Raw genomic sequence first — 27,789 nt, forward strand, 5'->3', positions numbered from 1 at the left:
AGATTTATATCCAGCTGACAGCTCAGGGGACGTGTCCTTTCTGCTTGAGCTCAGGGGGCGTGTCCTTTCTGCTTGAGCTCAGGGGGGGTGTGTCCTTTCTGCTTGAGCTCAGGGGGCGTGTCCTTTCCACTTGAGCTCAGGGGGTGTGTCCTTTCTGCTTGAGCTCAGGGGACGAGTCCTTTCTGCTGCAGCTCTCTCCCTATCACAGCTCAGGTGCCAGGTGAAGAATGAAAATGAACTTGTGCGCCCGTCTCAGTGAGTCGGACAAAGAAATGAGAAGAAGAACAAACAGCAGGTGGCGCTATATAGATGCATTTTATTGAATAACTCAGTGGCTATTCTAAATTTTTAATTACATGCAATTACAAAAGTTTTCAGATTCAGCTGCTGGTTTGAAAGCTGTAGAATATTTTTTGTGGGACAACCCCTTTAATTATCTGATAGAGTCCAAGAGCCCTGTTCATCCTGAGCCTCCTGGTTCACTAACGAAATGACAAAGGTACAGTAGTATAAGATGTGAGAAGGTGCAGACGTGAGTTATATAAATGTGCAGTACCTGCATTTACCGGTCTGTATTCCAGAGGTAAGGCCCAGACTACCCCCCACCTGTGTGATTCTGCAGGGAGCAGGGAACATGCTTGTTTGAAAGAAGCCTCATATGTCATACATGGTGTGTAGAAAGCTGTGTGAGAGCCCTATGGGCCTTGTTGTGTCCAGGGTTGGCCTTGGGGCGTGCCCTGCCTGAGCATTCTCACAGGGTGCATCAGCCACCCATGCTAAACCAATGAGGCTTATGGCAATCCTAAATTCTACACCTGGATCTGAATATTTTTGTAATATCATGTACCATAATTAAAAAATGTAGTATAGCCAATGAGCTATTCAACAAAATGTATCTGTATAGCGCCACCTGCTGTTTGTTTCTTTCCTTATTTCTCTGTCCACTTTGCTGAGGTGGTCGCACATGCTCAGTTCTATCCTGCTAGAAGCTGTGAGAGTTACAATAAGAGAGCTTCCACGGAAAGGACATCGCAGTATCACTTAGACCTTGTACAGCACTGGTATTAGATTATGGAGCCGCTATTTAGTCATTGTATGTTGCTAATATTTAAGCACTGTAGGGCGGGATTATTTGAGGAATGTATGGTGGTATTTACATTGTATGGCACTATTATTACATTGTGTATGGAGTGGTTATTGTATATTTGGATTTTTTAATTCTGTATGGTTGTAGTATTTATGCATTTTATAGTGGGATTATTTGAGCACTGTATGGTGGTATTTACCGTACGTTGGTGGGATTATTTGTTCACTGTATAAAAATATTATTTGAGCACTGTATGGTGGGATTATGTGAGCATTGTATAGGAGGATTAATTGAGCACTGTATGGTAGGATTATTTGAGCACTGTATGGTGGGATTATGTGAGCATTGTATAGGAGGATTAATTGAGCACTGTATGGTAGGATTATTTGAGCACTGTATAGAAGGATTATACGATCTCTGTATAGAAGGATTTTTTGAGCACTGTGTAAGAGGATTAATTGAGCACTGTGTAAGAGGATTATTTGAGCACTGCATAATAGTACTATTTGAGCACTGTATAGGAGGATTAATTGAGCACTGTATAGGAGGATTATTTGAGCACTGTATAGGAGGATTATTTGAGCATTGTATAGGAGGATTATTTCGGCACTGTATAGGAGGATTATTTTAGCACTGTATAGGAGGATTATTTCAGCACTGTATAGGAGGATTATTTCAGCACTGTATAGGAGGATTATTTGAGCATTGTATAGGAGGATTATTTCGGCACTGTATAGGAGGATTATTTTAGCACTGTATAGGAGGATTATTTCAGAACTGTATAGGAGGATTATGTCGGCACTGTATAGGAGGATTATGTCGGCACTGTATAGGAGGATTATGTCAGCACTGTATAGGAGGATTATGTCCGCACTGTATAGGAGGATTATGTCCGCACTGTATAGGAGGATTATTTCAGCACTGTATAGGAGGATTATTTCGGCACTGTATAGGAGGATTATGTCAGCACTGTATAGGAGGATTATGTCAGCACTGTATAGGAGGATTATTTCAGCACTGTATAGGAGGATTATTTCAGCACTGTATAGGAGGATTATGTCAGCACTGTATAGGAGGATTATGTCAGCACTGTATAGGAGGATTATTTGAGCACTGTATAGGAGGATTATGTCGGCACTGTATAGGAGGATTATGTCAGCACTGTATAGGAGGATTATTTCAGCACTGTATAGGAGGATTATTTCAGCACTGTATAGGAGGATTATTTCAGCACTGTATAGGAGGATTATTTCAGCACTGTATAGGAGGATTATTTCGGCACTGTATAGGAGGATTATTTCAGCACTGTGTATAGGAGGATTATGTCAGCACTGTGTATAGGAGGATTATGTCAGCACTGTGTATAGGAGGATTATTTCAGCACTGTATAGGAGGATTATTTCGGCACTGTATAGGAGGATTATGTCGGCACTGTATAGGAGGATTATTTCGGCACTGTATAGGAGGATTATGTCAGCACTGTATAGGAGGATTATTTTGGCACTGTATAGGAGGATTATTTCGGCACTGTATAGGAGGATTATGTCGGCACTGTATAGGAGGATTATGTCAGCACTGTGTATAGGAGGATTATTTGAGCATTGTATAGGAGGATTATGTCAGCACTGTATAGGAGGATTATTTCGGCACTGTATAGGAGGATTATGTCGGCACTGTATAGGAGGATTATTTCGCACTGTATAGGAGGATTATTTCAGCACTGTATAGGAGGATTATTTCAGCACTGTATAGGAGGATTATTTCAGCACTGTGTATAGGAGGATTATTTCAGCACTGTATAGGAGGATTATTTCAGCACTGTATAGGAGGATTATTTCAGCACTGTATAGGAGGATTATGTCGGCACTGTATAGGAGGATTATGTCGGCACTGTATAGGAGGATTATGTCGGCACTGTATAGGAGGATTATGTCGGCACTGTATAGGAGGATTATTTCGGCACTGTATAGGAGGATTATTTTAGCACTGTATAGGAGGATTATTTCAGCACTGTATAGGAGGATTATGTCAGCACTGTATAGGAGGATTATTTCGCACTGTATAGGAGGATTATTTCAGCACTGTATAGGAGGATTATTTCAGCACTGTATAGGAGGATTATTTCAGCACTGTGTATAGGAGGATTATTTCAGCACTGTATAGGAGGATTATTTCAGCACTGTATAGGAGGATTATTTCAGCACTGTATAGGAGGATTATGTCGGCACTGTATAGGAGGATTATGTCGGCACTGTATAGGAGGATTATGTCGGCACTGTATAGGAGGATTATTTCGGCACTGTATAGGAGGATTATTTTAGCACTGTATAGGAGGATTATTTCAGCACTGTATAGGAGGATTATGTCAGCACTGTATAGGAGGATTATTTCGCACTGTATAGGAGGATTATTTCAGCACTGTATAGGAGGATTATTTCAGCACTGTATAGGAGGATTATTTCAGCACTGTGTATAGGAGGATTATTTCAGCACTGTATAGGAGGATTATTTCAGCACTGTATAGGAGGATTATTTCAGCACTGTATAGGAGGATTATGTCGGCACTGTATAGGAGGATTATGTCGGCACTGTATAGGAGGATTATGTCGGCACTGTATAGGAGGATTATTTCGGCACTGTATAGTGGAGTTTACATTTACATTGCGCGGCTCTGCTACATCTCAGATTGTAGAGGAAATCGTTCTGTGACTCCTATTTCTGCCGCTACATCCACGTATGAAAGTACATGAGCATGTGACGTCCCCGAGACATCAGGCCGGATTACTTAGAATTGCGGTAATTACGGTATTTCCTGGGTTCCTTTGTCATTATAACTCATTACCATCAGGCAGAATGTGTTATAATTGAGGACAGGATTATAAAACTGAATGGAGGGGGCAAGTAAAGGAGGGGAAGAGCGATTTTTACATTATGCCTTGTGTGCACAATTCTCATGCTGCTTCGCGATTCCTGCTTGCTGTCATTGAATAGTAACCTTCATTGTTGACAGTTTTAGAGGGTGGAAATCTCTCCTGGCGATGCAAACGTTGTGTTACGATATAGAGGTCTGATACCTGGACAGATTTGCATCCTCTAAAGGTAATCTAGGAAAGTTTCCATTCAATGACTGCAAGCAGAAAATCTTTTCCTCTACATAATAGATGCACCTTAGACCACCTTCTTTGCTGCCTACCCCAACCACAGACCAAGACACGGCGGAATGGAGAATTAAAGGGGCTGCACTATATAAATATCCAGGGTCGTGGTCAAAAGTAGTAATTTGATTTCTGTCGGCTTTTGGCAGCCGTGTCGTCTCCTATGCGTCCCCCTCGTTATACTTTGTGCGCTCGTTTCTCGGCAGCCGTTATCTGTAATGCAGCCAAGTCTTAATCGCCTTTTAATTTACCGCTTCCAGCATAGGAAATTACTATATACCTGACGGGTCACAGTCCCCGACGCGTTCTTCAGAGACCTCCCCGGGGAAAACGATGACTAATTAATTATATCGGGCAATTTACAAATAAACTTCAAATGGATCAATTTATGGAGGCAGTCAGCAAGCAGCGGAGCAAATCTGCCCATTCCAGAAGGAGTCAGTGGGCAGCCATGGTCACTTTATCAGGGGACAGGCAGGCCATAGACACAGGTGCACACATGCACTGTCCGGCCAGAAGAGGTTCCCCCATAACATTGCCACCCAGAGTCAGGTCTCCCATGACATTGCTAGCCATAGGTGTTCTCCTCCATAGTACTGGCAGTCAGGTCCCTAGAACGCTGTCGGCCGTAGTCTCTCCCTCCGTAACGCTGTCGGCCGTAGTCTCTCCCTCCGTAACGCTGTCGGCCGTAGTCTCTCCCTCCCTAACGCTGTCGGCCGTAGTCTCTCCCTCCCTAACGCTGTCGGCCATAGTCTCTCCCTCCGTAACGCTGTCGGCGATAGTCTCTTCCTCCGTAACGCTGTCGGCCATAGTCTCTCCCTCCGTAACGCTGTTGGCCGTAGTCTCTCCCTCCATAACTCCATTAACTAATGTCTTAGTAAAAACGCCGCCAGACTAAGATGCGACCAATTTTTGCTTCCCATTCATTTGCGGAATGGAATGGCCGGCCCCTAATAGAACAGTCCTATGTTGTCCTGAATATAGACAATAATAGGACTTTTTTGTTTTTGTTTTTTTGCGAAACGGCCATATGGACACAGAATGCACACAGAGTAATTTCCGTTTTTTTTTGCGGCCCCATTGAAGTGAATGGTTCCACATACGGACACGGACAAAAAATATGTTCGTGTGCATGAGCCCTAAAACGCACACCCCCCTTCTGCCAAGTCCTGGCCACCATTTTTAGGAAGTGGTTTGCTATGTCTGTCCATTCTTTGGATACATCAATAACCGTTTTCTGCCGGGAGGATTGCGTGACACGTCAGCCAGCCCTCTGAAGAAAATGGCGCATTTATCTCCCTTCTGATTGATGGATAGGACGCCACCATGTGTTTTCTCACTGGTGACACTATGCATTGATCGGTTTGTATTGTAGTTGCAGGAAACATTTTTCTCCGTCCCCCCGGAGGATCAAAGCCGAATGCCACAAACTTCATCAGACATTTTATATGATGATATGGTCGCGGTGCACGGGAAGGACCTCGCTGCTCAATCAGCACCATCAGGGGAGCTTAAAGGGCATCTGTCAGCAGTTTTGTCCCTATGACACTGGCTGACCTGTTACATGTGCACTTGGCAGCTGAAGACATCTGTGTTGGTCCCATATTCATATGTGTCCGCATTGCTGAGAAAAATTATGTTTTATTATATGCAAAAGAGCCTCTCGGTGCAACGGGGGCGTTACCGTTACATCTGAAGGCTCAGCTCTCTCTGCAACTGCCACGCCTTCTCCATTTTGATAGACAGGGCCAGGCAGGTGTGATCACATTTACACTGCCTTGTCCTGTCAATCAAAGTGCAGAGGGGGCGGCGGCAGTTGCTGAGAAAGCAGACCCTCTAGGTGTAATGGTAACGCCCCCGTTGCTCCTAGAGGTTCATTTGCATATAATAAAACATCATTTTTCTCAGCAATGCGGGCACATATGAACATGGGACCAACACAGATGCCTTCAGCTGCCAAGCGCCCATGTAACAGGTCAGCCTGTGTCATAGGGTCAAAACTGCTGACAGATGCCCCTTAAAGGGGTACTTGGGGTAAAACATGACTATTCCTTACACCTGTCCAAAGGTTATTGCAACTCAGCCTCATTCACTTCAATGGAGCTAAGCTGTAGTACCAGCCACTATCCATAGGCAGGGGTGGCGCTGTGTCGAAGAATCGGCCATGTTTTTCTAATCCTGCACTAGGCGATTCCTTGTTTAGAAAAATGTATATTATTGAGTTATATAAACTGGGATTATGATCAGTCCTCTAAATAATGGAGGCTGTGGGACTCACTACAGCGCCCAAAATACTTTGCCGCTTCTTAGGACTAGATGAGAAAGCTGCGCCCCTGCCAAAATAGTTCTAATGGATCTTCCATGCCGCCTTTTTACCGGAATAGATAATTGGACGGAATCAATACTTTGCCTTTAAGTGCAGTTCCAAGCAAAAGGCAGCAAGCAGCACCCTCATATAAATGCAGCATTATCCCAGAAACTCACCAGTGACCATCACTGCCATCCGTGTCCTTTCTACAGCTGCTTTACAGTGGGAGAAGCCTGCAAACAGCATCCCATATCTCAGCTTACAGGACCCTTGTGAGGGCTGCAATATAGAATAGCAGAGAGAGAGGGATAAATAAAAAACATTCTGTCTGCCTGCAGCCACCACTAGGGGGAGCTGACGGCTTTATTATGGAGTTTTCTCATTTCTCTGTCCTGCTCACTGAAATGGAAGCTCCTGCTCAGTTCTATCCTTCAACTGCCACCAGCTGCAGCAGAAAGGACACCCCCCCCCCCCCCCCTCCCCAAGAAAGGACAACCAGAACTTGAAATAAATCTAGTAGAGCAGTCGGAGCAATAAATAGGGGAGATCTCTGGATCCCTGTGAGGTACAGGACTGGTTATGCATAGGATGACCCCCTTAAGTAGGGAGATACCTACTTATGTTCATGAGTGTGGGCCATAGCTCTCTGTAATAAGAGACCCTGTCCGCCTGTAGGCAGCATGAAGCTGTCAACGCATTCCCTTTAACTCTCGGCTGAGGATTTGGTGCTTTGTATCAGGTAAAAATGGTGCTCCGACAATTGTAAAGATATTAAGAAAGGGATCGTCAGCGGGTGCAAGACCTAAAAACAACACAGGGTTACAGGGCGTGCATTCGCTGTCAGATGACGAGCTGCAGAATGCCACGTGACTGGCTGTCGCCGACTCTCATACCAGTTGGTTTTGATGCCCGGTATACAGCTGTCGTCGGTGAATGCGAACACAGTCCCAGAGATCATCCTCCAGCTGCTCCTAGAGGGAGCTTACTGCATACAGATTTATTATTAAGTTCTATGTATAATCAGTATGCAGTAAGCTCCCCCTAGTGGTGGCTGCTGGCAACAAGAGTGTTACAATAAGTCTATGCAGGTGTTTTGGAGTTCTGTCTGCTTTGTATGTAGGACAGGTCAGGAGTCCATTACCTAATTCCCAGAAGAAGAGCCCCCCAACCTCACAACCATAAATATAACTCTACCTTTACCTTATGATTTGGTTTGTTTTAAAGGAGTATTCCGGTTATGTTAACTTAGCCCTATCCACAGTATGGAGGATAACTATTAGTTTGGTGGTGACCCTACCGCAGGGGGTCCTACCTCTAGGACCCGGACTGGTAGAGTACAGCACTCCTCTATCCCCAGAACCCTGTGGATGGGTGATAACTTTCTATAACCGGAATACCCTTTAGGTTAAAGGGGTTGTCTCATGACGGACAATGGCGGCATATCGCTATGATATGCCCCCATTTACTTATAGATGTGGGTCCCACCGCTGGGACCCGTACCTATATCGAGAACGGAGCCCCGAAAGTGAAGGAGGGCGCACTGCGCATGCGCAGCCGCCCTCATTTCATTTTCTATGGGGCTCGGCTATTACCGTCTAGCCCATAGAAGTGAATGGGAGCGGTGGCCGGTCATGCACGGTACGCTCCCATTCACTTCTATGGGGAGACGGCTTGATGGTGGCTGGATCGGAGTCCTCCAGCCATCACCTTGTGGGGCTCTGTTCTCGATATAGGTGCGGGTCCCAGAGGTGGGACCTGCACCTATAAGACAATGGGAGCATATCCTAGTGTTATGCCCCCATTGTCTATGATGAGACAACCCCTTTAATTTTTTTTAGGATTAGAGCCCTATTTTTCTGACACAGAGCTCCAAATCCTCTGCATAGACACAAATCATAAAGGGGAGGGAGCTTACTGCATACAGATTTATTAGTCAGTTCAATGTATAATCCGTACGCAGTAAGCTCCCCCTAGTGGTGGCTGCAGGCAGCAAGAATTTTATCATATCGCAGGGGGATTTGGTTCTCTGTATCAAAAAAATAGAGTTTTGTCTGCTTTATAGGTAAGACCGGTCAGAAGTCTGTGAGCTAATCCCCAGAAGAAGAACCCTACAACCGCGATCTCCCAACATGACAACGACCTTCATAAATGATCACTCGCATGAGTCATAAAAAGTGGTGAACAGTGATCTGGATTATTTAAGACTTAACTTTTACTTTAGATATAATATAAAATAAATGAGATATATCCCTCAAAATAACTAGAAGCTGAACACACAATCCCACAATCAAAGGGACTCTTGTGAAAGCAGTAACGGCCGTGTCCACACTTACACCATCCGTGTCGGACACTGGGAGGTAACCAGAGCCGGTATGCACTAGTACCTTGGTGCACAAAAACAAGGCAGCAGCAATAACACCTTATGTGCAAAGTTCAGACAATAATGTAGAGAAAGGCATATAGCAGTGTATACATAATGCACAACGACAGAAAACCTACAATGACTAGGTGTTAGAAAAAACCGTGCAAATAATGCACAGTTACACCCATATCATAAGGTGCATGGCGGCACCATTGAAACCCAGTGTCCTACCCTACAGATGGTGGGTTCTCCAGACACCTCCGTTCCGAGTTTTCTGGTAAGGGTGGTCCGGTTCGACAGTAGAGAGTCAGTACGATGTAAAGGGATCACAGGAAGATGTTCCTTTCTATCCCTAGAGACGACCCTCGGGACCCTACAATAGTCCTGTTGATCTAACCACGGGGTGTCCCACTAATTGGGCCCCCGCCCGGAACCTAACCCTGGAATTGCATTCCCTATTTAGCCCTGAAAAGATCCCAACATGCACGTTTCTGAGGCAGAAACAATCCTCTCATCAGGGGAATATATAGAATGGGCCAAAAAGTATAATTCGCTTGCCGGAGATGATGTTCACCGCCAAGCCAATGCTGGGAGTAGTAATCGCCAGCAGGTAGAAGAGCCACTAGGAGCAATGGCCCCTAGATGGAGTAGAGTGCACAGCATACAGGGAAAGAACGAAGGGGGACAGATGAAGAACCCCCTCCCTTTGTTGCGGTACACAGGTTGAGGCCGCTGGCATTGATGTTACCCGCCTTTCTTTTACAGCATCGCATCGGCATATGTACGCGACGCGCACTATAGTGACGTCAGCCGTCACGGGGTGTAAGGACGGCGCGTGCGCATCGGCACATGTGCGCGACGCGCGATGCAGGGACGTCAGTCATCGCGAGATATGAAGGCAGTTCATGCGCAGAGCAATCTGCCAGGATCCGAAGTGTAGCGTACATGGAGCGGTGCCAGGTGCGCCTGCGCCAGTGGCCAAATAATGAAAGTGGGGCACCGCCTCCGATACACGCGCTACAGCTTAAAGATACGCTGCCATTTTCGCCGGGCATCACAATTCTCATGATAGTATCGATAGCATGAGGGGAGGTTCCACAGTGTAAAAAAATCCAAGCATGGGGGCACTTTCCACCAAATGCATACTGTGGACCCATATTGAGCAAAAAACGGACACAATATAGATGCATGTGTAGTCCGTGCATACGGGCGTTGATCTATAAGCACCGTATGGGTGCACATCGATGGGCATCGGGATATATGTCCATACAGTGTGCACCCAAACAACCCTGATATGGGTATATAGTAAATAAAGGATGGTATTTGTGGTGGTTTAATATTTTAATTTCTTGACCGTGACTAGAAGAGAGAGCCAAAAGGGGATGGTGGGCACCATGAAAGGTAGAGTCCAATCTATATCTAAAGTAAAAGTTAAGTCTTAAATAATCCAGATCACTGTTCACCACTTTTTATGACAATGACCTTACAGAAATACTATTGATTTCAATGGGAATGTATTGAGGCGGCACGGGGTTGGGTAATAGGACTATAGATGGCTGCTGGTTTTGCGAGGTGATCTTTTATCATTACAAGAGGATTTCTGTGGATTCTGTAGATTTTCCTTACCCTCAGTCTGAGAATTGCTGAGGCCGTTCTTCCCAGAGCTGCCGCAGCATTATTCCCATAGTCACAAATGACTCCATGTTGACGTGTCCTGTCACCCCGCATCACGTCTGTGTAGTTACTCCCCATACACAATGCTATATTCCTAGAAAACCGCGGCTCTCCGGAGCGCCTTTTACATGAGTTATAATATGGCTATAATGCTGTGCCACGAGATACCTGGCCCCATAGCAAAAATCATAATGGGCCCCACTTCCTATTCATCAGCCATACGTACCAGAGAGGCACACTACTATAGACCCCTTGCTGATGGAGAACCTGTCTTAGGCTACTTTCACACTAGCGTTAATATTTTCCGGCATTGAGATCCATCATAGGGTCTCAATAGCGGAAAAAAACGCTTCCGTTTTGTCCCTATTCATTGTCAATAGGGAAAAAACGTAACTGAACAGAACGGAGTGCTCCAAAATGCATTCCGTTCCGTTCTCCTACTGGAGAGCAAATCGCAGCATGCTGAGGTTTGCTCTCCGTCCTGAGATGCGGAGCAAGACTGATCCGTTTTCTCTGACACAATCTGACATGATTAAGTTATTGGTTAATTTCTCAGGGCCTCAATAACCCCATTAACCCCCCGATGTTCATACTTAACTCAAGTAAAAATACGCAGAGACCAAAGTCGGATTAAATCGGCCACAGCAGCCGTTTTTATTAATAAAATAAATGCATAACATAAATAACAATAATTTAACCCTGACGAGGGAGGTCCTAGAAGCCCCAAAGCTTAATATCCATAAAAACCAACATGGCAATTCCATCTTGCCTTCAGCCGTAGAACACCAGCTCGAAGACACCAACTGATGGACTCCTCTCCGAACCAACCAAGTGGCCAACTGTGAGAGTCCAGCCCCACCATTGAGGACCTCCCATTCTCCAGTACCATCCCATACCACCAGCTTCGAGGACCTCCCGCCGCCAACAACACTCAACTTGAAACCCTAACTTCCCTCAAGCTTGCACGTTCCACCACAATCGTAAAGCCCTCTCAATCCCACACTGCAGACCCAGGACCACAAATCCATACCTACTGCATTGAGGTGCACCGCACCCCGTCACACCTCCAAAAACCGCCAATACCCGACTCCAGTTCGGAATGCCTGGCCCCCACTGCCCCATTCCTGGCCATGAACTTCCCAATGGCCCTATTCAATGTAATCCTCGCCTTATTAAGGCACTCCACTGACCGAGCCTCCCGCTACTTCCTACGAGGCAATATATCTGACCACGCCGTTATCATAGCCGAAAATAAAGCCCACAATCGCAACAGATCTAACTTTGTCCCTAATCGGCTCCCTAACTGGCCTAATTCCTAAGTCATTTCCCCCAACGTGTAGTACTAATATGTCAAGGAACCGATCCAAACGTACGAAATGATGCACTTCCCTTAAAACACTACCCCACAACATACCTCTGGACCCAAGCCACCTTACAATCACGACGTCCCTCTCAAACCCCAGTTGGCGCCCTCTCAAACCCCAGAGCCCCCCAAAATATGAACGAGTGCCCAAGAATCCAAATCAATGCCGCAGGATCCCCTGAAAAACAACAAACAAAAAATAGGGCCATGTTAAATGAAAAAACGCCATAGTACCATTACCACCCCCCAACCTAACATAGGACCTGAAACGGACCGATTCCCACCTACCAATTTTTTTTATCACATCGTCATTCATCCCTAACCTAGCTGCCTCCGTTGTAGCACCGATCCTGAATGAATGACCTGTAAAATCACTCTGGTCCATTCCCAAACCTCGTAAACACTTCTTAAAAACTGCAACAAACTGGAAGCGTGACAAGAATGACCCATCTTCGTGTCTAAGAAGAGGGCCTCAAACAAAACTTGTTCCAACCCTGTCTTCTTGTAAACCCCTAACCAGATATAACACACACCCCGGCACAGCAAACAAAGGAATACTGCACCCTAGATACTCGTACAACAACCCTGTCCTGATAAAGGTCCACATCCTCCCCATACAAACCACCCGCACACTGTACACTTTTGCCCGCTAACTCACCCAAGCAAAACGCCCCGAAAAAGGCCAAAGAAAACGCTAACTTAAACAACCGCACCTCACTCGATGACCAACACTAAACCCTCCTGCAAATCAAACTGGTCTCCTCCTATCCTCCGCTCGCCTCCCCCTTCTCCAACCTCTCAAAACTTGCCACACCAAAAAGGTTTTCGTAACATCTGTAAAAACCCCGTAACTTAAAACCGAAAGCCAATTCCGCCATAAGCTGCGCTACCGATCAACCTTTTTCCCTTGCATGACCCAAAAATAGCAACAACGGGACTCCCCCCCCCCCCCCCTCATCCACTTGCACCTCCAATTCTTCACACCACCGTTCCCAATTACGCCATGCCTTACCGTAAGCCGCCCATTTACCCGCACTCAATGATTCCCACTACTGTACCTCCAAGAGCTCCCACAGGGACTCCGGACCCCCCAACCCTTCTGTATCTGCTTCTGGGTCCAGGTGCCGATCTCTGGTTCGGTTCCATGTGGTACCTTGGAGCTGAACCCGAGTTCGGGAAATGTTTTTTTTTTTTACAGTACAAATTAATTTATGAAGTTATTGCGCGAAGTCTCACGGGACTTCGCGAAGCAATAACTTCGGCTCATCTGAGCCAATACATTCTAATATTGTACGGAGCTCCTGCTCCGTACAGTATTAGAACTAAGTTTTATGCGAATCGACTTTGGATGTTTCATCCGAAGTCGATTTGCTTATCCCTACCCATAACCAATGCTCTGCCATTAAAATGCCTTAAAAACTCTGCCCATACTGCTAGATCACCCTTCAATTCCCCCCCTAACCTAATAAAATGATGGGGAGCAACCTCACCCGCCGTAGCGCTCGCCAACCTCCGACAAAAACTATGACCCAACGGAATAATCAGACATGCGAAATTCAACTCCTACAAAAGAGATTGCAAGTCCCACAAGCGAATTTTAGGTGACTCCACCGCTTTGTCTACCGCTTCCCTTAAATCCCGCACCTTGTCGTACGGAGGCCTGCATTCCATTTTAACTGTATTTATAACTATTCCCAAAAAACTGAATTCCATCGTAGGACCCACTGTCTTTCCTTTCCCTAATGGCACCCCAAACGACGCAAAAATCGACTGCAACGCCGATGAACAAACCTATGAATCCACTGGACCTAAGCAGAGAAAATCATCCAAGTAATGGATGGACGAACAGCCAGCCACGTCCGCCACTACCCATTCCAGAAAGGAACTAAACGCTTCAAAATATGCGCACGACAACGAGCAACCCATCGGCAAACACCTGTCTACAAAAAACTTTATCCTAAAAACAACCTAACAAATGTAAACTATCTGGGTTAACTGGTAATAGGTGAAACGCCGCCTCGATGTCCGTTTTTGCCAATAAGGTCCCCGTCCCAATTTTCTAACCCAAGCCACAGCAAATGAAGTATAGACCACTGAACAAAGATCAGGATCTATACCGTCATTGACCGACGCCCCTTTTGGAAAATGAGCCGAAACGTATTAGTCTCTTTCTTGGGAACCACCCCCAACGGTAAAACCCGTAAATTACCCATCGGTGGTTCCAAAAACAAACCATCCATCCGCTCCAATGAAACTTCCTTAGCCAATTTTTCAGACACCACCTCCGGGTGCTCTAACGCGGAGCGCAAATTTTTTCATACATCAACGGGGTCGACGGAATACTAAAACCCCACGGAAATCCTCTTTTTAGTAACTCGGACGCTTCTTGATTAGGGTATCTATTTAGATACTGCACCATCCTTTCCCCCCGCACTGGAGTCAGACCTTTTTGCAGCAGTCTTAACCCCCTTTCGTCTGCTACCCTTAAACCATCGATTGGCCCCATGATTTCCCCCACATGACGAGCACTCATGCTTAAATTTGCATTTTGCCCCGAACTTGCAGCTCCCTTCATTAAAAAGGAAGCACAAACCCTTGGCGGATACGGCTGCAAAACTGGACTGACCTGACCCTCCTGGTTCCCCCCCGAAAGGACTGGCCAGGCCTCACTGGTGCTGTTACTCTCAACCATAACCCAATGTCCTGACGGTGCCACCGTATATTTGGGGGTACCGCCTTCCTTTGTCTAGATTGCTCATCATAATGGAGCCAACCCGAACCCCCATAAACTCTGTAATCCTCCCCCATCGCATCTTAATAGCAGAAAAGAGCCGAACAACATTCGGGCGTCTCTTCCCCAATCACACCCGCTAAAATGGCTAATGCCTGCAGCCAGTTTGAAAAAGTGCGCGGGATCAAACGATACCGGCATATTTCCCCCTCCTTTTTTCCCCTCGTCCTTTTTGTTCCTATCTAAATTAAAAGGCTCTAAGGCGAGAAGAGAAAAAATATCAACATACTCCCCTTTCCAAATACTCTCATGTACCTCTTGCTTCAAATGTGCACCTAACGGACCTTCAGAGCAAACGTACGCCTCCCCTTTGGCCGCATCGTCCACCCTGGGCCGGTCGTCCTCCCCGCCAGCCTGAGTCTGTACCGATACTGAACCCCCAGCCCTAGATGCCGAACACCCTGCCCCCCCCCCCCCTCCACCCTGAACTGGGTCCCTCCGAACGGATGGATTCCTCAAACGCCTGGAGGACCTTAAAGAAGCCTGCCTGCTGTCCCCCCTATGTGAAGGATCCCCGGAAGGGCTCCTTACACGGTGACAAACCCTGGGGGTCTCCTCTGGGCTGAGGCGCACCAGTGAACGTACCTGCCGCGGCCGTCTTGCACATGGCTGCGGGCTCGCTGTACCCGCCGCCTCCCCCTGCAGCAGGCCTGCCATCTGCTCCCTTAACCATTTCGGGCCTCCGCTGCCGCCCGAAATTGCCGTAACACATCCTCCACTGCCTGCATCCTACTTCTGTAAGGTAAGCCTGCAGCTTGTGATCTACACTATTTAAAATGGCACCCGAGCCCCCTCCCTATCCCCCTTATAAAATCTAACCCCCCCCCCCCCCACACACACACACTAACAGCCCATTAACCCCTAGGGTTTCTTCTTTCTGTAAGACGTCTCATGGTAAAGGGTGACTGCACTCTATTTCCTTCACTTATCCCGTATGAATCATGCCTCCACCATATTGTTATAGTTCAGCCTATTTTATTATGTTATCATCTGAAATGGAGCGAAGCATCAGAAGTGTCTATAAAAAGTCATACGGGATAATAAACAGGAAAACAGACACCATAAAAGCAGGTCCCTCTGCTGGACGTGGACCCAGCGGGTAGGAAATGGTCTCTGTATAATGAATGCAGTGTGAGTGTCACGGTCCCTCAGGTGACTGATGTCAGGAGATCAAGGAGACTGGCTGAGCGTGGAGGAATCTAACAGCCTCCTTGATTTCTCTTGATTCAGTAATTATAGGGTTAATGACCACTTCCCTTGTCTCCGCTGTTGCTCAGTGGTCATCACTTCTACCCTTTATAGTCTGACCCCACCCTTCTGACTATGCAGTAGATTGCTTCATTTGGTTTTGGAAAGAGCTGGAGTGTGGTTCTCCCTGAGTTCCTGCTCCTCCTTCTACAACAGAAGCTAAGTGTCTCGCTTGTTTGTATTTTGTCTTTTCCCCTTGATTGTAGCTACTAGGCCTCAGGGAGACACTTGTTCCTTCATCTTGGAAGGATCGGGTTGTCTCAGCCCTGCCAATATCTTTAGGGCTCCTCAGGGTCTCCAGGTTCCTGTGTATGGGCATTTTTACCTTCAAGGGGTGCCCATACGGTTAGAAGTCAGGGCCAGGAGTAGAGTTCTTTAGGTGGTGACCCTTTCCCTTCCCTAGCGTTGAGGCCTAGTGGCTTTTCCCTTCCCCCCCTGGTTGTCGGTGTGGTGTTTACTCCTTTACCTCATCCGTGACAGTGAGCCTTAAAGGGGCTGTCCAGGCTTTTTTTTTTTTCCCATTTCCGCCTGGTACCTGTGATCAGATCTATACTTGCCTGCTCTCTACTGCTCCGCTCCTGTTCCATGGCTCCCAGGCAGGCTTCACTAGACTTCTGGTCGCCGTCTGTCAACTTCTGCACGGACCGGGTCTTATGCGCTGCTGCTGCTAGTGACTGGCCTCAGTGGTGACGTGATGTGTAGATACATAGCTATTGGGCCTAGGATGGAGGATTTGCTTATTTTGTAACCCAAGAGGCCGTGGACTATGTTTTGTTAGGGGGTAGTGGGTTAAGGTATGGCCTCTTTAATTTCCCAGGGGTGGGATCATGGGTAAGCATAGGCTATTTAGAGGGAGCACACCCCACCCCGCTTCCACTTTCCTCCTCACCCTTTTGATGATTTTGGAGCATCTATGGTTATATTTTGGCAGTTTTTTGTATGTTTGGTATCTTTTTTTGTTACTTTGATTTTGACCACTTATGCAAAGTTTTGTTAATTTGGATAATAAATCTATGGCCGACCACAAGTCACCCCACAAGTACAGTCGGTTGGAGGGAGTGACTGATGGGTCTACAGCCGCATGGATACAATAATGGTTGGTTAATTGGATGGATCGGTGAGTGGATGGTATCATGGTTGTTTGCAGTGGCACATGACCACATGACTGCTATCGGCGGGGGCGAACTGGGAACTTAGTGGCCCTGGAAAAAAATACTAAAAGTGGCCCTGTTTTGCAGTCAGGTCCAAATTGATGGAAGGCCGGGCCAATAATACCATATTGTGGCACATTATACCGCCCCAACAGAGCCAAATACCACAGTCCATCACAAAATACATCCCCAAAAACTTCCACTGACCGACTGTGAGGAGGGCTCATGCGGCCCCCTGGACATCGGCCCACCGGGAAATTTCCCTTTAAGGAAATCCGCCCTGGATGGGGGTCCGGTGCTGAACTCAGTCTCCTGCTTCCTGACATTAATCCACAACATATTCCTGGAGTCGCCACTGGGGGGAGCTCAGTGCATAGGGATTTTTCCTGCTGCCATTGAGTTCAATGGTGACTGTATAAATTCCTATGTACTAAGCTGCCCATAGTGGAACCAGGTGTAAGGAAGGAAACCAGAGACCTAGAGCTGTAGGGGGGGGGGGGGGGGGGGGTATATACTAATTGTCTGGTATAAATACATTGAGAAATATGGTGTTGAGCACCAAATTTATAAAGTACTTGTTCCTTTTTTATCCAACATGAAATTAGGGTAAGATTTTTTTTCATTTTTATTTTTTTTTATCAAACCATTCCTCCAAGTAACAAAAAAAAAAGGTAAATTTATTGGAAATCTCCTGGAGGAAAAGGATCCCGACTATTTTGCTCCGGGGCCCCCTGGTTGTTTGAGTGAATGGCGGGATTTCTTTCCATATAACCTGCTGGGCACCTTGTGTTCTCATGGCCTCCTCATCTCATGTCTTTCTTCTCTCTTACAGAGTACAAGTCGAATTTTATGTCAATGAAAACACCTTCAAGGAAAGACTCAAGCTCTTCTTCATCAAGAACCAAAGATCAAGTGAGTTTTCTTGGTTTCTTATTATTAGTATTGGGATGTTAGGAGCAGAGAAGCTAGAAGTTCCCACCGCATCATTTACACCACGAGCTATAAGAACCTTACATGCTCTGGTTGACAACCTCTCGTAAAGGGCTTTTCTGACCCCCAAGCTAATATTATTTAAAGGGGATTTCCAGGATTTTCCTATTGATGGCTTATCCTCAGGATATCAGTATGAGACCAGCAGTGAGCTGATCAGCTACAGAGCCGGGAGTCGGACAACTGCTGATCTTATATTGATGATCTATCCTGAGGATAGGCCGTCTATGTGAAAATCCTGAAGAACCCCTTTAATGTAATGTGTAATGTAATCTCATATCTATCTCTATTATGTATCTATGATCTCTATATCATTTTATTTTTAATATTTATTTGTAGTAATTTGAGGCCTTATTCCTGCCGCTATATTTTCACACACAATGTCACGGCCTAGAATGGGTTAAGGAGCTGCACCAGGATTCCTGTTGTGGTTTAGTGCCTGGTGTATGGGATGGACGTCTAGTGCTCTACTGCCATCTACTGGTGGCAAAGACATAATGCAGCCACATTTGTCCAGTAAATAGTAGGATGCACGGGCTCGCTGTGGAGGTTTACATAAAAGGAGAGCCCACGCCATAAGCTGCTCTAAACATTATAGTATTCTACTGGTATATTAATTAGAATGGCTGTGTATGTGTATAAAATAAGAGCAAGCAAGATGGTAATATTCTATTAGCAGTAGTATTTTTATCTATTTTCTGCACTTATATAGCGCTACTATGTTAAGCTGTCCCCAATGGGGCTCACAATCTAAGGTCCCTGTCAGTATGTGTATGGAGTGTGGGAGGAAACCCACGCAAACACGGGAAGAACATACAAACTCCAGGCAGATGTTGTCCTTGGTCGGATTCGGATTATTATAGCATTATTTTGTATTTTATTTCCTGCGATTTTCTTACAATGGAAGTTGTATCCATAATATTAATAATTTTATTTTCCCTTCATTTAAGCAAAAAAAAATAAAAAAATTATTAATTAAAAATGTGTAATTTCATTACCACGGATTACATCCAGCCAAACTCTGGATGAGCGCATACATCTTTATATGAGCACCTCCATCACTTTGGAAATACAGTTTATTACTGGATGGTCTATGTGTGGGTGTGTATATATAATATAAAATATCATATAATTATTATATATTCTAATAATATATTTTTTATAATTTATTATAATATACAGTATATAGCGTGTGGATGGATACATTCTATAGTACTTTTGCCTTCTAGAACACTGGAATGCTTATGAATATATTCAACTAATTCCTAACGTATATAAAAAAAAAAAAAAAATCTAAAAGAAAATTAATTCATTTTAGTTTCATATTTTTGATTTTCATACATCTTTTATGTATTTCCTTGTAAGTCTACATGCACACGAATGTATTTTGTTTCCGCGTCCGTTCCGTTTTTTTTTGTTCCATTCATTTCAATGGGTCAGCAAAAAATGCGGACAAGCTGTCCGCATCAGTATGTCCGTTCCGTAGCCCTGCAAAAAAAATAGAACCTGTCCTATTCTTGTCTGTTGGATGCATTGTTACAATGGATCCGCCGAAAAAAAATAAACGGATGGCATACGGTTGTGTGCATGTAGCCTGAAGCTGTAACTTCTCCATGAAGATTACAGAACAGGTTAACTTCTGCTCCCCTCTATGGAGTAAATCAATCCCACATCACACGTCTCCTATGACGGCAATGTCGCTATTCACCCAGCGTCTTTTCTAACCTTCAATTCAAGGTAATAACGTCTCCCAACAGCAAATTACCGGGCGCTCTGAATGGCTCTAATAAGGCCCAGACGGCTGCGGAAAGTGCTTTTATTGTCCTCACTCTTGTTTTCTGCGAGGTCGCAAGATTAAAATCTTCACAAGGGGGTGAAAGACAAAAAAAAAAAAAAAACGCACACGATGACCTACTTACACCTCTCCTGACAACTTTGCCGTCTTCCCTCGGCAAGAGGCAGCCTGCTGGGTCAGAGCGACGCTAGGTGGGCATTGTGGTTCATTACAGACCATTCCGCTTCTGGGAAAGCTGGGTGCCCACGTGGGTCATGAATTAATCTGCTTTGTTATGCTGGGATATGTGTAACGGATTAACTGCTTCCTTCTCGGGCGATTTTTTTTCCATTTTTGCGCTATCCTTTTTCACTCCCGGCCATAACTTTTTTATTTATTTTTTCCCATTCAGGAAGACAAGTCGTACTTTCTAATGGCACCATTTAATATGGCATACAAAACCGTGGAGAGCTGGGGAAAAATCTAAATGTGGTGGAATTGGAAGCAAAATAACGCAATTCAGCCACGTTTTATCGGTTTTGTTCTTATGGCGTTTCCTGCGCAGTAATAATGACCTGCGCCCTTCATTCTCTGGGTCTTTACAATTACAGCAATACCACATTTATATAGTTCTTTTTGTGTTTTAATACTGGGGGGAAAAAATTATTATTTTTTCTTTCTTTATATCGCCATTTTCTGACCCCCATAACCTTTTTTATAGTTACACCTAAGGAGCTACCTCACGTAGCTCATTTTTTGAGGGATGATCTGTAGTGTTTATTGATACCATTTTCGGGTGTGCGACTATTTAATCACTTTTTATTCCATTTATTTGAGGGGAGGTGAAGTAACGAACACATGGCAAATCAGCCATTTTAACTTTTCTTTCAGTTGCGCCGTTTGCCATATGGGATAAATATTTTTATATTTTAATAGTACGGGCGTTTTTGGACATAGCGCTGTCCATGCTTTTTTATTTTTATTTTTTCTGGGAAAAGGGGGGGGGATTATCATTTTTAGATTTTTTTTTTTATTATTTTTTTATTATTATAATTTTTTTTTTTTACCCCTTTTAGGTCAGCTTGGGTGACTATATGAAGGAATAATTAAAGGCTATGTACACCTTTTGGGAGCAACTTTTTTATTATTGCATTGTACTCATTTTTGGGCTAAAAATTATTTTTTTTTAAATGGGTCTTTATTACAAATATGGAGCCCTTTTTTCTGTACAGAGCTGAGATGCTCTAGTAGAGGGATCTGAATTTTTTCTCTTTTCCGTCAACCAGCTAATTTGACGGGCTCCTTATCTCTGTTGTCTGAATTTATTATAACTAAATTCCCTTCTTAAATTAGTGTTTATGGCCTCTGAGTAAATCAGAGATGAGGGTTATTAGATGACCGCCACAAAGTGAAAGTACCAATCGCACAGCAAGAAAAACAGTTAACCCTTTGTGACAGAACGGCTCAATATTTTTAATAAAGACCAATTGAAAAAATGATTTTTAGCCGAAAATGAGTAAAATGCAATCATACATTTTTTTGTTGGGGTGTACATAGCCTTTAAGTTGCTTCTGCTATAGATTTCATTGAATTGGTAAAGCAATTCAGTGCTCTATTGCTATGTTCTTATGGAGATCTGCCACCTGCAACTACAATTCGGAAAGCCCCGCTTTATTCAGTGAGACCAGGGTTTTCACCTCTCGGATTACGTGGTCAGATTTGACCACAGCATCTGAGGGGTTAAATGTCTGCAATCAGTGCTGGAGTGGCCGCCATGTTTAAAGTCTCTACCATTAATATATATAGTTGTGCGGCAGTAGGGAAAGGGTTAATAAAGCAGATTTACAGTCCAAGGTCTAGAGCAACCAACCCATAGCCCCCTCCAGGATGTGTACTAAACAGGGAAAGGGGGCACCACAACTGGCCGGGCAGCTGAGACCTGTGACCATCCCAAATGTTAGCGCTGCCATTAGATTATCTATGTGTAAGGCTGTTATTTGATTGCTATATATTGGTGTTGTTTGTGCACTGTATGGCGGTATTTACATTGCTGTTTGTATGATTTTTGTCCGTGACTGGTGGAGGCACAGTATAGAATTGTGGCACTATACTGTATGGCGTTACTACTTTATGGTATAGCCATTTGTAGACTGCAATATAAGGCCGAGCAGCTATGGACATGGACCCCCAGGTACTGCAGTACCGCTGGCGAGGGTAACCCCCTTTGCAGGTTCGCCCATTAGGAAGGAGGATAGATCCACCCCCAATAGTAATAGCATTAACTTCGCTATGCCAGTATATTACAGTTCTGTTCCTGCCGTCTATCGCTCTCCATGGTGCTGAACTCTTCCAAAGTCAAAAATTCCTGCAGAATTGTGCAGGATGAAAAAAAAATACATGGCTGCTTTCTTCTTAAAACAGCGCCACACCTGTCCGAAGGTGGTATACGGTATTGCAGCTCAGCCACATTCACTTCAGTTGGAAGTGAGCTGCCATACCAGCCAGAAAGCGGCCATGTTTTCCTAACCCTGGATGACCCATTTAAAAAAGGTAAGGTAGAGGGACAAATCCCCTTCTTCTCGGGCAGGTTTACCGGTCCAGAGCGTCTTCAGATGTTCTCCAAGACTCCTCATCAATACGACATGCTCTTTCTCTCTTCTGCAGGCCTCAGAATCCGTCTCTTCAATTTCTCGCTGAAGCTCCTCTCATGTCTCCTGTACATAGTGCGAGTTTTGCTGGAAGAGCCAGCTCGTGGAAGCGGATGGTGAGCCTCCCTGTCCCTGTGACCCAATATACTCTATGCACTAATGGGGGGCCTGTTAAGAACATGTATAAGGGGTGGGGGTGTCAACAATGGCCAGGGTATTTGTGTATAGGGCTAGGGCCGCAGGTTGATTCTCTACTCCCAGGTGAAGGATAACCTAGCTGCCCCTATGGAGATCTGTCAAAATGGACTCCAGATGTCTCCACGTGGGCCGATCATTGCCTGAAAATTAAGAATATTCACCAATTTCATTTGAGTTCTAAAATTATAGGGGTTGTCCAGGATTAGAAAATCATGGCTGTTTTCTTCCTGAAACGGCGCTACACCTGTTTATAGCTGGTGCCTGGTATTGCAGGTCTACTTCACCAAACTGACTGTGGCTGAGCTGCATTACCGAACACCACCTTTTAGTCTGGTGTGGCGCTGTTTTAAGAAGAAAGCAGCCATGTTTTTCTAATCCTAGACAATCCTGCTACTTGGGGGCATAAATGAGTGATGCAAGGGCAGACTGACTACTGTGAATTGGGGAAGCCACATTAGCACATGCAGCTTGGAGTTAGGCAAAACACAGAGGGTTGATGATCTGATGTGTTTGGGGGCAACTGACAGGGTAATTCATTGCAAGGGGTGGATGGATAGAGGTAGAATGAGATAAAGCGCTAGAGGGAGAGCGCTATAGAGAGGGACAGAGCTGGGGGGGAGAGAACTAGAGGAGGAGAGAGCTATAAAGAGGGACAAAGCTGGGGGGAGCTAGAGGAGGAGACTGTTATAGAGAGGGACAGAGCTGGGGGTCAGCTATTGAGAGGGACAGAGCTGGGGGGAGCTAGAGGAGGAGAGAGCTATAAAGAGGGACAAAGCTGGGGGGAGCTAGAGGAGGAGACAGCTATAGAGAGGGACAGAGTTGAGGAGGGACCTATAGAGAGGGACAGAGCTGGGGGGCGGCTAGGGGGGGGGGGGGGAAAGAGAGCTATAAAGAGGGACAGAAGTGAAAGGGAAGAAGTAGAGGAGGAGAGAGCTACAGAGAGGAAAAGAGCTAGAGAGGGAGAATGCTAGAGAGATAGATATACAGAGATACAGAGAGGTAAAGAAACAGAAGCGTAAAGGGAGAGAAAACAAAAGAAAGGGTGCAAGATGAATCGAGAGCAAGTACTAGATAGAAGAGGAAGAGACTGCTAGAGGGAGGGAGAATCGCAGAGCTAGAGCAGGAAAACGCAAGAGGGAGAGGAGGGCAGAGCTAGAGGAGGAGACCACTACAGGGAGAGGAGGGCAGAGCTAGAGGAGGAGACCACTACAGGGAGAGAAGGGCAGAGCTAGAGGAGGAGACTGCTACAGGAAGAGGAGCGAAGAGCTAGAGGCGGAGACCGCTACAGGGAGAGAAGGGCAGAGCTAGAGGAGGAGACTGCTACAGGAAGAGGAGCGAAGAGCTAGAGGCGGAGACCGCTACAGGGAGAGGAGGGCAGAGCTAGAGGAGGAGACTGCTACAGGAAGAGGAGCGAAGAGCTAGAGGCGGAGACCGCTACAGGGAGAGGAGGGCAGAGCTAGAGGAGGAGACTGCTACAGGAAGAGGAGCGAAGAGCTAGAGGCGGAGACCGCTACAGGGAGAGAAGGGCAGAGCTAGAGGAGGAGACTGCTACAGGAAGAGGAGCGAAGAGCTAGAGGCGGAGACTGTTACAGGGAGAGGAGGGCAGAGCTAGAGGATGAGACCGCTACAGGGAGAGAAGGGCAGAGCTAGAGGAGGAGACTGCTACAGAGAGGAGAGCAGAGCTAGGGGAGGAGACTGCTACAGGGAGAGGAGGGCAGAGCTAGAGGAGGAAAACGCAAGAGGGAGGGGGAAAGGTGGGCAGAGCTAGAGGAGGAGACCGCTACAGGGAGGAGGGCAGAGCTAGAGGAAGGGAATGCTGGAGAGAAAGAAGTAGAGAGAGTGGGGGGAGGGTTAGAGATGGAGAATGCAGTAGAAACAGATATCTGTGCGGTTATAAAATTATTATTTGTTTTTTACCTTTTTCAGCTCTAATTGTGAGAAGCAGAACAACACAACAAAGTCACATACAACCAGTATTAACTGGTGAGTACTGAAGGCTGCCGTCCTGCTGTAATGGACGATAGCACCTGTAACGACCAATCAGATTGCAGATGTCATAATCTAGTAAAATTCAATGTGCAAATCAGATTGGTCATCACAGATCACTCACGTGTGTCCCCCTGTCTTGTAGGGAACCAATTATTTGGGTGGACAGGCAGACGCCGCTCTGGGCTATTCAGGTAAGTGACAGTAATTCTTCTTCATTGCCACATCTGACCAATAACTTAACACATTTTAGTCTGACAATCCTAAAGAGTTTTATGGGGCTAAAAAAAAACTGTTTTTTCTTTCCTGCTCAGAAAGAGTGCCACCGATTTCTATAGGTTGTGTCTGCTATTACATCACAGCCAATGTAAAGGATTTTACCAGCTACTTAAAAAAAATACTCAGCTGCGCTGATTGATATATAGTTTTGTTGGAGAAGATTCAGTAAAACTGAGGCGGCCCTATCAGTGACTGAAGTCCAGGAGGCGGCCCTATCAGTGACTGAAGTCCAGGAGGCGGCCCTATCAGTGACTGAAGTCCAGGAGGCGGCCCTATCAGTGACTGAAGTCCAGGAGGCGGCCCTATCAGTGACTGAAGTCCAGGAGGCGGCCCTATCAGTGACTGAAGTCCAGGAGGCGGCCCTATCAGTGACTGAAGTCCAGGAGGCGGCCCTATCAGTGACTGAAGTCCAGGAGGCGGCCCTATCAGTGACTGATAGGACCGCCTCCTGGACTTCAAAGCCCAGAATGAGCAAGAATTTAAATGTAAGAAATACAAGTTTTACTTAATCTTTTCCCATAAAACTATATACCAATCTGCTCAGCTCCTCCTGCTCTATAACATGCTGCCTGCAGCTAATATGTCATGTTCAACGGGGTATGTTCCCTTTAAGAGAGTGAAGAGGGCCAAATGAAGCCATGGAAGCAATCCTAAATATAAAGGAAGGATTTATACTTCTCTCTCCTGGTGGATCCACTTCTGTCTTTGGCTGAAAATCGGGCAGGAGAACTTCCTCATAACCTCTGTGCAGCCGTAGCCTTAATAGTTTATTTTTATCAATTAACAAATTGCAAAGTGAATGAACAAGAGAGAAATGTAAATCCAATCAATATTTGATGTGACCGCCATCTGACTTCATCAGTCCTTCTAGGTACACTTGCACAGTTTTTGTAGGAACTCTTGGAGACATCTTGGAGAACTAACCACAGAGCTTCTGTGGATGTAGGCTTGCTTGAATCCTTCTCTTCTCTTCATGTAATCCCAGACAGACTCAATGGTGTTAGGATCAGGGCTCTCTGGGGGGCCATATCATCACTTCCAGGACTCCTTGTTCTTCAGTGTCCTGAAGATAGTTCTTAAAGCGGTTTTCTAAGACTAATGCAGACCTCCAAGAGTGACTGAACCGCGGTGATGATCATACTTACCCCGCCTCTAGGTTCAGTTTCTGTCGCTCTCGGGTCAGCTCTTCCTCTCTCTGAAATAAACATCTGTGGACAGGGGGACACGCGACCGCTGCAGCCGATCACAGGCCACAGTGGTGACCTGCTCCCCCTTGTGTCACGTAACTAAGTAACTAATGGTCATGACACAAGGGGAGCAAGTCACCACTGCAGCCTGTGATTGGCTGCAGTAGTCACGTGCGCTGCCCCCATCCCCCCAATCGACATGTTGATTATACCCCTGTCAAAATATTCAAATTTTTAAGGCTTCTTTAATAAGCAATTGCCGCATATTTTTATATTCACACACACAAATATTTATGGTGGAGGATATAGGATGCCAATTCCTTACAGCTGCCCCTTTAAGGACATATGCCATCCATATCCACGTTTCCATTAGAAACGATTTGTGATGCATTGTCCTTAAAGGGGCAGCTGTAAGGAATTGGCATCCCATATCCTCCACCATAAATATTTGTGTGTGTGTATATACAGTACAGACCAAAAGTTTGGACGCACCTTCTCATTCAAAGAGTTTTCTTTATTTTCATGACTATGAAGATTGTAGATTGACACAGAAGGCATCAAAACTATGAACTAAGACATGTGGAATTATATACATAACAAACTAGTGTGAAACATCTGAAAATATGTCATATTCTAGGTTCTTCAAAGTAGCCACCTTTTGCTTTGATTACTGCTTTGCACACTCTTGGCATTCTCTTGATGAGCTTCAAGAGGTAGTCCCCTGAAATGGTTCTCACTTCACAGGTGTGCCCTGTCAGGTTTAATAAGTGGGATTTCTTGCCTTATAAATGGGTTGGGACCATCAGTGGCGTTGAGGAGAAGTCAGGTGGATACACAGCTGATAGTCCTACTGAATAGACTGTTAGAATTTGTATTATGGCAAGAAAAAAGCAGCTAAGTAAAGAAAAACGAGTGGACATCATTACTTTAAGAAATGAAGGTCAGTCAGTCAGCCGAAAAATTGGGAAAACTTTGAAAGTAAGGGCTATTTGACCATGAAGGAGAGTGATGGGGTGCTGCCCAGATGACCTGGCCTCCACAGTCACCGGACCTGAACCCAATCGAGATGGTTTGGGGTGAGCTGGACCGCAGAGTGAAGGCAAAAGGGCCAACAAGTGCTAAGCATCTCTGGGAACTCCTTCAAGACTGTTGGAAGACCATTTCAGGGGACTACCTCTTGAAGCTCATCAAGAGAATGCCAAGAGTGTGCAAAGCAGTAATCAAAGCAAAAGGTGGCTACTTTGAAGAACCTAGAATATGACATAGTTTCAGTTGTTTCACACTTGTTTGTTATGTATATAATTCCACATGTGTTAATTCATAGTTTTGATGCCTTCATAGTCATGAAAATAAAGAAAACTCTTTGAATGAGAAGGTGCGTCCAAACTTTTGGTCTGTACTGTATATATATATATATATAATGAAATATGCACCAATCCCTTATTAAAGAAGCCCCCAAAATGTGAATATTTTGAGCTGAGTTTCACTTTACACTTGACAGATCCTTCTGTTTATTATCCCAAGGATTTCGGAAGTAGCTGAAGACGCCTCGGCTCTGGATTAGCTTTTCATCAGTCTATTGTCAGGG

The 27,789-nt window shown here is 45.4% G+C and overlaps 1 protein-coding gene across 2 annotated transcripts in view; it reads left to right on the forward strand.

The window, feature by feature from the left end:
• The window catches only part of KCNT1 (potassium sodium-activated channel subfamily T member 1), a 195,115-nt gene that overhangs the window by 108,718 nt on the left and 58,608 nt on the right, over positions 1–27,789 (forward strand). For both annotated transcript variants that reach the window (XM_040405792.1, XM_040405791.1), the window contains exons 2-5: positions 17,972–18,051; positions 22,568–22,667; positions 24,676–24,732; positions 24,881–24,929. In XM_040405792.1, the coding sequence (XP_040261726.1) occupies positions 17,972–18,051; positions 22,568–22,667; positions 24,676–24,732; positions 24,881–24,929 (286 nt within the window). The remainder of the gene's footprint in view (positions 1–17,971; positions 18,052–22,567; positions 22,668–24,675; positions 24,733–24,880; positions 24,930–27,789) is intronic.

Source organism: Bufo bufo, chromosome 8, assembly GCF_905171765.1.
Source record: "Bufo bufo chromosome 8, aBufBuf1.1, whole genome shotgun sequence".
Classification (NCBI taxonomy): Eukaryota; Metazoa; Chordata; class Amphibia; order Anura; family Bufonidae; genus Bufo; species Bufo bufo.